The sequence below is a fragment of the Cydia fagiglandana genome, chromosome 18 (assembly GCF_963556715.1).
Source record: "Cydia fagiglandana chromosome 18, ilCydFagi1.1, whole genome shotgun sequence".
Classification (NCBI taxonomy): domain Eukaryota; kingdom Metazoa; phylum Arthropoda; class Insecta; order Lepidoptera; family Tortricidae; genus Cydia; species Cydia fagiglandana.
The window spans coordinates 246,966-259,784 of NC_085949.1; the positions used below are offsets into that span (position 1 = coordinate 246,966).

The following is a 12,819-nucleotide window of genomic DNA, read 5'->3' on the forward strand; positions in this document are numbered from 1 at the left end:
TTATGTATAACGTATTTTTTTATTTGTTAGGAAAACTTACAGCTAGAGTAGGTATATGTACCTACTCTAGCTGTAAGTTTTCCTAACAAATAAAAAAAATACGTTGATACATAAAATATTTAAAATATTTAAATATTATGATATTTACTTGTAACTTATAATAGGACTGACAATAAAATAATACAGCGCTAATAAAACAGAATACTTTTATTAAATAAATTTATCATTCGGCTTCATTGTTAGGAACATTAGTTTTGAGGTCACATATCTACAACTTCCCACCCGGAGGTCCCGGAGCGTGAGTGACGGGTATCACCTTCAAGTTCTTTTTCAATTTTCTGTAGTCTCATTATTTTCTTCTTAACTATTTCTAATTTTCTTCTATTTTCTTCAGGGTCCTGTAGTCCTGTCCGAAGTTTCCTTTTCCTTAGGGTACCAGTAGAAAGACCTAGAGATGTTTGCACTTTAACATTTCTTTCTTCATCCGTTTGTGTTTCTACGGATTTGGATGTAACATTTGCTTTAATACATGTTATGTTGACTTCCCAATCCGTTTGTGTAGATACATCCCTGGTTGTTTCAGTGGTACTTGTAGAATTATTAGACACTTCTGGAATATACTTGGTAGGCAATGCTTCTGGCCTTAGGCGAGGTGTCTGTATAATCATGTCTTTTTCAAAATGAGCTGAACAAACGACGTAGTTTCTTGGTTTCAAATCTTCTTTTTCTAATAGATCAGTTCTATCTATGATTTCTAACCATCTGTTTCGCCTGTAAACAGATAAAATAAAAATAGGTATCAGTTATAAAATAGAATAGATTTTTTTATTTGTGTGAAGTTTATTTTAAAATGTGTATGTCGGCGCGATTCGGGAAATGAATTAGAGATGCACTAGATAAGATGTAGTAAAGATATGTGACGTTCCACGGCGAAAGGTACCATTATTCCCCTACTGAATATTGGAGCGGCGTTAATAATAAGCGTAAAAGGTACCTTTTGCCGTGGAACGTCACATATCTTTACCTACTATTTCATATCTAGTGAATGTATAACGGCGCGATATCTTAAAGTTCGAATCGCGCCGTGTGTGTGTGTTTGTAAGAATTGCTGTAATTTTTTTGCGGTTCGAAGTTAAATTGTCGAAAATCCTTTCTACCGATAAACTTTTACGATTTAAAATGGTTGTTCATAGTTTTAAGCAGCTTATTGAATCGGCAAACGGCAGTTGGAAAATAAATACATTGCTAAATTGGCGATTAGAATTTTACAATCTTGTTATGAAACGGGCATGGATAGAAATGTCACTGTTGAACCGTTTCATAACAAAATTATAAAGTCCGTATCGTCCTCCTTATCAGATTTGCGTAATTCACCGCACGCCCACGTGTTGTGAATGTGTGCGTTTCGCACGTGAACACGATACGAGGAAATCACTCTGCTGTAGATCTGGGGCCCGTTTATCAAAAGCTTGCAATACAAGTGGAAGTCCCTTTCTAACAAAAGCTGTCAAAAAGTGACATCCGCTTGTATTACAAGTTACAAGCTTTTGATAAACAGGGCACTGGTCCGGGGCGCCGTGTAGGTACAATATTCAGAATTTCTACCTAAAGTGTCATTCTATGGAACTTGCTAACTATTGTAAGATTCATTAAAATTACTAATTATTAGAAACAGATTTAATGAAATAAAGAGTTGAATAATCATTGGTAATCTATAATTTAATAAATTTAAAAGTAACGTGATTGATAGTTGACCTTTGTAAATAGAAGGTAGTTGGAAGAAAGAATAAAAGACGACTGGCATGGCGGTTAACGGGCATTCGGTTACGGGCAGAGGTGAAGGGAGGACGATTGTGAAGTGAGAGGATTGGAGATTGAACTGTAACGGAATATTGTGATCAAGAAATATATTGCTGTTATGAAAGAAGGAATTTTTATTATACATCAGAAGTGGTAAGTACCTACAAGTCACTATGGTATTTCTGATATTAATATTAGAACTGATTGAGTTAAATCTTAATTACCCAATTAATTTGTTACAATAGTAACAGTGGTGTAAAATTATTATGATTATATACCTATACATATATTAGTAACACTTATATTGGTTGTTGTTTAGTTGAAATTAATTATCATTTCATATTTCCTATGTTAGGAAGTTTATGTTTAACAGGCGCTTAGAAACAAAGACACCGTTAATTTTTATCAAGAACAAAATAATTGGGTAAACCCATTTCGGCCTATTCGTTCACTCGAGAGCAATTATACTGCAAGTTTTCTCTTCAAGACCAACAGTTAGGTTTTTTTTAGTGTTTGCTGTAATGCCTATCCATAATATAATTAAAGCATTCGTTACATCGCGGGTAGCGTGAAACCTTTGGAACACCGTTTTATTTTGAATAGTTCGGATACGTTTATGATTATTTACAGATGTAGATCGAATTCTTTTAGTCTATGTATGTACCGCTTATTTGGTTACAACTTTTACCATATTTTCAATATATCACTTATCAATACGTCAGTATTATATAGCGGGGTTAAGTGTTTTCCGTTTCTGGATTTGGGTCCGTGCCGGATACTGGAACCGTGCCGGATGCATACCTGATTTGTGCCGGATGAGTTCCGGATCCATGCTGGATTCGTACCGGATCCGTCCCGGACTGGTGCCGGATTGGTACCGGATCTGTGCCGGATTGGTATCGGATCAGTGCCGGATCCCGAATTTGTTCTAGATTCCTTTTCTGTACCAGTTCTAGAATTTTCTCGTTTCGAAAAGCCTGTGTTCCGGATCCGTACCGGGATAGGGATCTGTTTTAAACGTCCCGCATTTAGACCCCGGAAGCAGTAAATAAATAAATAAAACAGTTGAATTTAGCTTAATAAGAACAATTTATATTTGTCTACTATTAACAACCCAAAGATTTAGAACTCTTCCATTGCTGGTGTTGTTTTCGAGTTCCAGACTATGGACCATGAGAAAAAAAAAACATCCAGGCGGCGCTCGAAAACTCCTGAGCGTGACCGAAAATCGAAATCTGATGATGGACAAGAACGTCGAAGCCGAAGTCGCAGGGAACAACAGGCGGAGTCGCAACCGGCGAAGCCGCAGCAGCGGCAGACACGGCCGAGGCAATGAGAGATGGCTTCGAAGATCAACACGGAAGGACAACGGCCAGGATCGCTTTCACGTGGAAGCCGCACAGGACAGGAACGGATGGCTTGTATATCTTTGTCGTCTTCAGTTGTAGATTTTAATAGATGTCGTTTATTGCTTAAACTGCGAATATTTTGGTACAGTATCCTTGGTTTTAAGAAGTTCGTTGCAAAGCTGCTGATTGCTGTTGATCAATTCGTCAATTATGGTTGGTGCAACTGACGCTTAAGTGGCAAGTAAATAACGATATGATGAAAATACCTACATATGATGATAAGTATAATATTATCGAATTATAAAATTTCTGGATTATTTTAATTAATGAGTTACGGATTAATGAGTTACGGATTAATGAGTTACGGATTAATGAGTTACGGATTAATGAGTTACGGAGTAATGAGTTACGGATTAATGAGTTACGGATTAGCGAGTTACGGATTAATGAGTTACGGACTAATGAGTTACGCATTAGTGAGTTACTGGATTGATCAGTTACTGGATTGATCAGTTACTGGATTGATCAGTTACTGGATTAATCAGGTACTGGATTACTGGATTAAGCAGTTAATGGATTATAGAGTTAATGGATTATAGAGTTATTGGATTATCGAGTTATTGGATTTATTCAGTTGAGTTATTGAATTATTCAGTTGAGTTATTGGATTATTTAGTTGAGTTATTTGATTATTGAGTTGAGTATAGGATTATTTAGTTGAGCTATTGGATTATTTAGTTGAGTTATTAGAGTATTTAGTTGAGTTATTGGAGTATTTAGTTGAGTTATTGGATTATTGAGTTATTGGACTATTGAGTTATTGGATTATTGAGTTATTGGATTATTGAGTTATTGGATTATTGAGTTATTGGATTATTGAGTTATTGGATTATTGAGTTATTGGGTTATTGGGTTATTGGGTTATTGGATTATTGGATTATTGGATTATTGGATTATTGGATCATTGGTTCATTGGATCATTGGTTCATTGGATCATTGGATCATTGGATCATTGGATCATTGGATCATTGGATCATTGGATCATTGGATCATTGGATCATTGGATCATTGGATCATTGGATCATTGGATCATTGGATCATTGGATCATTGGATCATTGGATCATTGGATCATTGGATCATTGGATCATTGGATCATTGAATCATTGAATCATTGAATCATTGAATCATTGAATCATTGAATCATTGAATCATTGAATCATTGAATCATTGAATCATTGAATCATTGAATCATTGAATCATTGAATCATTGAATCATTGAATCATTGAATCATTGAATCATTGAATCATTGAATCATTGAATCATTGAATTATTGAATTATTGAATTATTGAATTATTGAATTATTGAATTATTGAATTATTGAATTATTGAATTATTGAATTATTGAATTATTGAATTAAAGAATTAAAGAATTAAAGAATTAAAGAATTAAAGAATTAAAGAATTAAAGAATTAAAGAATTAAAGAATTAAAGAATTAAAGAATTAAAGAATTAAAGAATTAAAGAATTAAAGAATTAAAGAATTAAAGAATTAAAGAATTAAAGAATTAAAGAATTAAAGAATTAAAGAATTAAAGAATTAAAGAATTAAAGAATTAAAGAATTAAAGAATTAAAGAATTAAAGAATTAAAGAATTAAAGAATTAAAGAATTAAAGAATTAAAGAATTAAAGAATTAAAGAATTAAAGAATTAAAGAATTAAAGAATTAAAGAATTAAAGAATTAAAGAATTAAAGAATTAAAGAATTAAAGAATTAAAGAATTAAAGAATTAAAGAATTAAAGAATTAAAGAATTAAAGAATTAAAGAATTAAAGAATTAAAGAATTAAAGAATTAAAGAATTAAAGAATTAAAGAATTAAAGAATTAAAGAATTAAAGAATTAAAGAATTAAAGAATTAAATAATTAAAGAATTAAAGAATTAAAGAATTAAAGAATTAAAGAATTTAAGAATTTAAGAATTTAAGAATTAAAGAATTAAAGAATTAAAGAATTAAAGAATTAAAGAATTAAAGAATTAAAGAATTAAAGAATTAAAGAATTAAAGAATTAAAGAATTATTGGATTATTGGATTATTGAATTATTGGATTATTGAATTATTGGATTATTGAATTATTGGATTATTGAATTATTGGATTATTGAATTATTGGATTATTGGATTATTGAATTAAAGAATTATTGGATTATTGAATTAAAGAATTATTGGATTATTGAATTAAAGAATTATTGGATTATTGAATTAAAGAATTATTGGATTATTGAATTAAAGAATTATTGGATTATTGGATTAAAGAATTATTGGATTATTGGATTATTGAATTAAAGAATTATTGGATTATTGAATTAAAGAATTATTGGATTATTGAATTAAAGAATTATTGGATTATTGAATTAAAGAATTATTGGATTATTGAATTAAAGAATTAAAGAATTATTGGATTATTGAATTAAAGAATTAAAGAATTAAAGAATTATTGGATTATTGAATTAAAGAATTAAAGAATTATTGGATTATTGAATTAAAGAATTAAAGAATTATTGGATTATTGAATTAAAGAATTAAAGAATTATTTGATTATTGAATTAAAGAATTATTTGATTATTTAATTAAAGAATTAAAGAATTATTTGATTATTTAATTAAAGAATTAAAGAATTATTGGATTATTGAATTAAAGAATTATTGGATTATTGAATGAAAGAATTAAAGAATTATTGGATTATTGAATTAAAGAATTATTTGATTATTTAATTAAAGAATTAAAGAATTATTGGATTATTGAATTAAAGAATTAAAGAATTAAAGAATTATTGGATTATTGAATTAAAGAATTATTGGATTATTGAATTAAAGAATTATTGGATTATTTAATTAAAGAATTATTGGATTATTGAATTAAAGAATTATTGGATTATTGAATTAAAGAATTATTGGATTATTGAATTAAAGAATTAAAGAATTAAAGAATTAAAGAATTATTGGATTATTGAATTAAAGAATTAAAGAATTATTGGATTATTGAATTAAAGAATTAAAGAATTATTGGATTATTGAATTAAAGAATTAAAGAATTATTTGATTATTGAATTAAAGAATTAAAGAATTATTTGATTATTTAATTAAAGAATTAAAGAATTATTGGATTATTGAATTAAAGAATTAAAGAATGATTTGATTATTGAATTAAAGAATTAAAGAATTATTGGATTATTGAATTAAAGAATTATTGGATTATTGAATTAAAGAATTAAAGAATTATTGGATTATTGAATTAAAGAATTAAAGAATTATTTGATTATTGAATTAAAGAATTAAAGAATTATTTGATTATTTAATTAAAGAATTAAAGAATTATTGGATTATTGAATTAAAGAATTAAAGAATTAAAGAATTATTGGATTATTGGATTTTTGAATAAAAGAATTATTGGATTATTGAATTAAAGAATTATTGGATTATTGGATTATTGAATTAAAGAATTATTGGATTATTGAATTAAAGAATTATTGGATTATTGAATTAAAGAATTATTGGATTATTGAATTAAAGAATTATTGAATTATTGAATTAAAGAATTATTGGATTATTGAATTAAAGAATTAAAGAATTATTGGATTATTGAATTAAAGAATTAAAGAATTATTTGATTATTGAATTAAAGAATTAAAGAATGATTTGATTATTTAATTAAAGAATTAAAGAATTATTGGATTATTGAATTAAAGAATTAAAGAATTATTGGATTATTGAATTAAAGAATTAAAGAATTATTGGATTATTGAATTAAAGAATTAAAGAATTATTGGATTATTGGATTTTTGAATTAAAGAATTATTGGATTATTGAATTTTTGAATTAATAGATTATTGAATTAGTTATTTGCTATGGATGGAGGCACGGATATATGGTAATGATAAAAAAAAAAAAAGACGGAAATAGAGGATGTTATGTTGTGATGAGACACGTTTGTGTCATGAGAGTGATTCAGTAAGTAGCACATTAAAAAAATAAAAATGGAATCAAAAAAAACAAGAGAAATAATGTGCTACACGTAAAATTTGATTAAAAAAATGGTATGTTGTGAGACACGTTTGTGTCATGAGAGTGGTAAAAAAAAAAAACGGAATAAAAAAAAAACACGAGAAATAATGAGTAAAAAAAAAAACATAGCAGTCGAATATGTTAAGTAATGTACTTTATATGTATTGATGCATAAAAAAATATGATATATTGTTGTATAATTATTGAATAGAAACTTATATATTTAGATGGATTTATTGGATTTGAAATTATTATGCGAAGATATAGATTAATTCAATAAATAATAAGAAAAATGTATATAGACAGACAAAGAAATTGTATTAAATGGGTAATAAAGCATTAATAATTTTCTTACTGAATGCCCGATGATTTGACATGCCGAGTGTAAGATTAGATGACAGACGCGATTAGTATGACTGTGCATGAGGACATGCACAATGTCAGGATGGGCGAGTGTAAGATTCATTAAAATTACTAATTATTAGAAACAGATTTAATGAAATAAAGAGTTGAATAATCATTGGTAATCTATAATTTAATAAATTTAAAAGTAACGTGATTGATAGTTGACCTTTGTAAATAGAAGGTAGTTGGAAGAAAGAATAAAAGACGACTGGCATGGCGGTTAACGGGCATTCGGTTACGGGCAGAGGTGAAGGGAGGACGATTGTGAAGTGAGAGGATTGGAGATTGAACTGTAACGGAATATTGTGATCAAGAAATATATTGCTGTTATGAAAGAAGGAATTTTTATTATACTATGTAAACAAACCGCCGCGCGAATGATGATTTCAATGTGGCGGTTTGTTTACATAGTTAGCAAGTTCCATAGAATTACACTTTACTTAGGGTCGGTTGCAATAAACTGTTACGAACGTTAAAGAGTTCGCTAAATTGTTATGTATGGAAAGTTTCATAGTAAAGGCGCGGGGCGCGCCGGCTGACGATGATCAGTCTGTCAAATGTAGTTGGTGCAACTGGCACTTACTGTTCTTTGTCTGTCGGAAGAGAGAAAAACGATATTTTTTTATTCTTTTTGTTGTTCCTACATCCATAGACACTGCAAGGTATGGTGTTGGCTCGTGTCGAAGCCATTTCGCATCAGGTAGGTAGGAAGTATTAGAGTGAAGTGACGTGCAGCGGCGAGCGCGTGTGGCAACCAACTAGTCTCGTTCCGCCGGCGGTGCGGCGTTCTGCCGGCGCGGCGTGGCGGAACAGGCCGCGGTGGGTCATTCAATGGGGACAATGGGGAAACATATTATGTATGTACCTACCAAAAGACCTAACGTTTTCGTAGCAATACGCTCCGAGTCGATCCCAGCGTTTCCCCGCTTTGTAGAGGAAAGCAACTACGGTTCCCGGCACTCAATATGTAAGAACGATAAATAGGTATGTAGTCAAATCATCATTCAGTTTAAGTAGTCATATTTAGAATGTCAACTTACATTTCCTTGTCTCCCGGTAGGGCAAAAAACGATAAATGTTTATTCCTTTTGTTGTTTCTACACCCATCAACACTGCAACTGGTGTAATTTGCTCGTAACGAAGACATTATTATTTATTAGTTTCGCATAGGCTCCAGAGCGCGCGGCGGCGTGCGTCCGTTAGCGCGCGTGGCAACCAACTGGCTATTGCACCGCATAAGGTAGGTGCGCGATTCGGCCTACCGCGAATCTATTGTTACCTCTCTGTCGCACTTGTAAATTTGTGCGTAAGTGTGACAGGGAGGCAACACGTCGAACGTGGTTTGCGGTAGGCCCTCTGATGTGCGCACTGTCACAGTTGTAAATTTATAAAAATACAATAGGTAAAATAAAAAAGCCTTTTAGTTCGAGTCCAATTATCTATTGTAGGTACTCAGCAGCGTGGCTCACTCCGCGATTTCGTCGCTTTGCTACAGGTATCTAAAAGTACTACATCCGTTCCACACCAATTGTACCAACTGTCGCCACCTAAACTTCGTTTTTTTTTAGCATTAGAAATTAGGTAAACAATCTTGATGTGTCTTTTAATTGAAAAACACATTTTAAAAATAAGTTACGGCAAATATGTAACAAATATGAATCAAATACGATCATTTATATTCTTATGCTTTCATAAGTAATAGTTATTGATTTTTAAAAAGCGTTTTTCAATTAAAAGACATGCCAAGATCGCTTACCTTCTTTCAAGTTCTTTCTAATGCTAAAAAAAACGAACTATAGCGGCCATATCTGTCCTGATCGTAACAGACACGTTTTATTAGAGAGTGAGTCTTCTGTGCCTAGTACTATTATTTATTCTGTGGTTAGGTATAGGTAAGTTATTGCATAATCCAGTAATAAATTGAAATAAAGAAACTTACACGTAGAAAACGTATTTATTTTAGTATGACAAATCAATAATCAACATTTCGCAAAAAAGTAGGTAAATAGCTATTTTACATTTTAACTTTTTACATGGTGTGGTCCAAAATCGTGGGTCTAAACCTGTGTTGTGGGTTCAAATATCTTCATTATTAAAGTTTTGCAAAAACCATGACATCATTCTTTAAAAAAGATACATACTACATAGGTAGACATTATAAAAGTAGACACATTATACTTGACTATCCTTCCAAATGGCTAACTGCCGCTTGAATTCGTTCATCAATTGATCCCGGACCAGCTTGTTAGCGGCAGACGGGAACCATTTGTACTCCCTCTCGGCGCGATTCTTATCCTGTCTCAAATGTTCCAGTTCATCGGGCAGCGGTCGCGAGGTGCGGTCGTCGTAGGGCTCTCCTGGGATAGCACAGTCGAGCGGCCTGCCCCATCTGGTCGCAAACGATGCTACAATCTCACTGAATTCCTTGCTCAGAAGCAACGCTCGCTGCGCGTCCGCTTTCCCCAACTTTACTTCCACCATCTTCAAACGCTCAGCCACAAAGGACGCCCTAATGGTTAATGATTGAGAGAAGTCAAGCGGTCGGATTCGCAAGCCGGGAGGTAAGTTGTCCAAGCTCATGAAAAGTTGGGAAATGATCTCGCGCCTCCACTTTTCTTGGTTAGGCTGCACTCTGCTCCAACGGCTATTAGTTGGTTCAATGGAAGCGCGCTTCTGAACAGCACTGAGGTACCTGTCGAACGCTTCCACGACGTTACTGTACTCTTTTCTCAAAAGGCACGCCATTGGTTCGTTAATATTTATGAGCTGCTCTTTGATCCCTTTCACACGAGTAGAGAAAGCATAAGCCCTGCAAGAAAGAGGCAGCTCAGAGTAGAGTCTGGTGTACAGGTTGTCGAAATCAGGAGGAGGTTTGGAACCATCGGTGCTGAACCAGTCAACGGGAGCCTGCTCTTTTAGTCGACGGCGTGCGACAGCCATTTTTCTTTCAGGCTTTAAGTGTGTCGGAACGTTCGTGATACGAGGGTCTTTAGGGTTCGTGTCTTGAGTTTTAGTAGGACGAACTGGAGGTGCTGGCGAGTCAAATTTCACAAGCCTGCAAGTTTTATCAGCTGCCTCGCTTGTGGATTCTGTTGCATTCTTGTTTGTTTTGCAACCTGCGTTCGTATCTACTACAGCTTGCCCCTTCTCAACTGTGTTAAATTTTACTACACTTGCCTTTTCACCGGCCACTTCTGCTTTTTCACACGCCATCTCGACCATCACTTCTTTAATTATTTTTTCAATCCTCTTGTCTGTGTTCTCATCTAACACCGTGTTTGGGTTTATGCCTAATGCATCGTCTTCGTGTTCAATTTCTATCGAGTCTTCCTTCTTCTCGCTTACGACCTTGTCTGACACTTCGCTGACATTTTTATCTAGCACCTCTTTTGAAATCTCATCAGTCACCACCCTTGAAGCCTCAGCATCACCATGCACCTCTTCATTTGACACAGTCTCGGAGGCTTTAGTGGCCTTGTACACCGTACCCATAAGAAATTCTATCGCGTTCCACATTTCCTCCTTTTCAGGAATGGTATCAAATCCGGCAAATTTCAGTTTATTGACATACCTGGTGAATATTTCATTGACGGCCTTACGATCACCGTCAGGTACAGCGTTAATCTCCACAGAAAACTTTTGAAGCAAGTTAAAAGTAATAGTACCAAGTGCGGGCAAGGGTTCAGATGTCGTGGCTTCGACGTCGCTTCCAATCTCTGTTAACATCAGTTTTTCTTCGCACTCTCTGAACTTTTTGATTTCATCCTCACTGGCCTGTCCCTTTTCTACCTTGAAAACAATATGGAAAGCTGCTGACAGCCCAGTTTTTGGCAGGTTATCTGATACTTCTTCCACTGTCTCAGCAACGGCACTACTTGTGTGTTTATCACGAGGGTCTTTAGGACTGCTATCAGTCTGACATGGATGAGTCTGTCTGAGGTAGCGCTTAACAAGCGAATCAAGTTTTAAAAGTAGCTTTCTTTCATCTTCTTTCGCAACCTCTGCGGCTTTCTCGTTTGCCACACAAAGGCTCGCTGCCCTTTCCTCTTCTTCCACGTTCTCAACTGCCTTGACGGCTGCCTGGCCTGAGCTTTCATCTTCTGATTCGCTTGCGTCAATATTTGTCTTTTCAGTTGCCTTATCACTCACCACTTTTTTAGAGTTGTCGTGTTCCACTTCATGTGAAATCTCGCCTGCTGAGTTTTCATCTACCACATGATTTGACGCTTCGACTGCTGCGTCTATTGGTACGGCTCTTGAGGCCTCAGTGCTTCCATATAGTGATCTCATGTTTTTATATTGCATACTAAAAAATTGTTCTAGCTGATTCCACATTTCTTCATTTTCAGAATAGCTATAATTGCCAGCGAATCCAGCATTCTGAAGTTTTTCGATATACGTGACAAATATGTGATTTCTGGTCTCATGATCGTCAGTTTGCATCTTCGCATTAAGTTCGGAAAAGAAGTTTAGAGTAACTTTGCCAAGTCCTGGATAGGGTCCTGGTGCCCCAGTTTGGTCGGTGCTATCACTACTGAACCCAGCTAGCTTCAACCGTTCTTCACACTCTGCGAGCTTTTTGAGTTCATCGTCACTGGCCTGACCCGATTTTGCCTTAAAAAGAAGGTAAGAGGCTGCCGCAATACCAGTTCTGTCCGTCACTATGCCGGATACTTCTTCCAAAAAATTCTCTTGTGTGTTTTTTGCATCTGCACCTGACTCTTCGCTTGAAGTCTGGGCTGGCACTTTACTTGCTTGTTCGTTTGTGGTAAGCACCTCCATGGATGCTGCCTCTTTCGAAGATTCAGATGTCGCCTCCGCAGACACCACGGGAGCCTCCTTCTTTAAGACTTCAGTCAATACTCCCTTTGAGGTTTTCGCTAGGTAGCTTGAGACATTATCTTTTGCCTTCCTTAAGTCCTTTGCCATCCCCGTCCATATCTCTTCGAACTGAGCTGCACTGTAATGTTCATAGAACCCAGCCTGTTTCAAGTGTTCTTCATACTCATCTGATATTACGTTCCGGGCCTCCATATCACTAGTTTCAGCGAGCTTCGTATTGTACTCTATGATAATAGCATTAGTAATTTTGCCAAGAGCTCCAGCTGATTCAGTTTTGACATCACTGCCGAAACCAGCGGCTTTTAGCCGTTCTTCGTATTGCGCCAGCTTTCTGCGGTCATCTTCAGTGGCGTCTC

General features: G+C 34.0%; 1 protein-coding gene across 2 annotated transcripts; it reads right to left on the reverse strand.

Moving 5' to 3' along the window:
* Window positions 1–234: 234 nt before the first annotated feature.
* Window positions 235–8,808, reverse strand: LOC134673372 (uncharacterized). 2 transcript variants are annotated; one of them, XM_063531343.1, is made up of 2 exons: window positions 8,662–8,808; window positions 235–771 (listed from the first exon to the last, which is right to left on the reverse strand). In XM_063531343.1, exons 1-2 carry the CDS (start codon window positions 8,766–8,768, stop codon window positions 261–263), a joined length of 618 nt encoding a protein of 205 aa, XP_063387413.1. In that variant the 5' UTR covers window positions 8,769–8,808; the 3' UTR covers window positions 235–260. The 2 variants fall into 2 exon arrangements, with proteins under 2 accessions (XP_063387413.1, XP_063387414.1); XM_063531344.1 differs by lacking the exon at window positions 8,662–8,808 and adding an exon at window positions 8,205–8,329.
* Between the last annotated feature and the right edge of the window lie 4,011 nt (window positions 8,809–12,819).

What these genes read in the sequence shown, in the direction of transcription:
- LOC134673372 (XM_063531343.1), bottom strand. Translation starts at nt 8,768, where the DNA reads ATGTCTTCGTTACGAGCAAATTACACCAGTTGCAGTGTTGATGGGTGT. An exon ending in CTACCGGGAGACAAGGAAAT is followed by an intron (nt 772 to 8,661) that starts GTAAGTTGACAT and finishes ATCTGTTTACAG; the next exon opens with GCGAAACAGATGGTTAGAAA.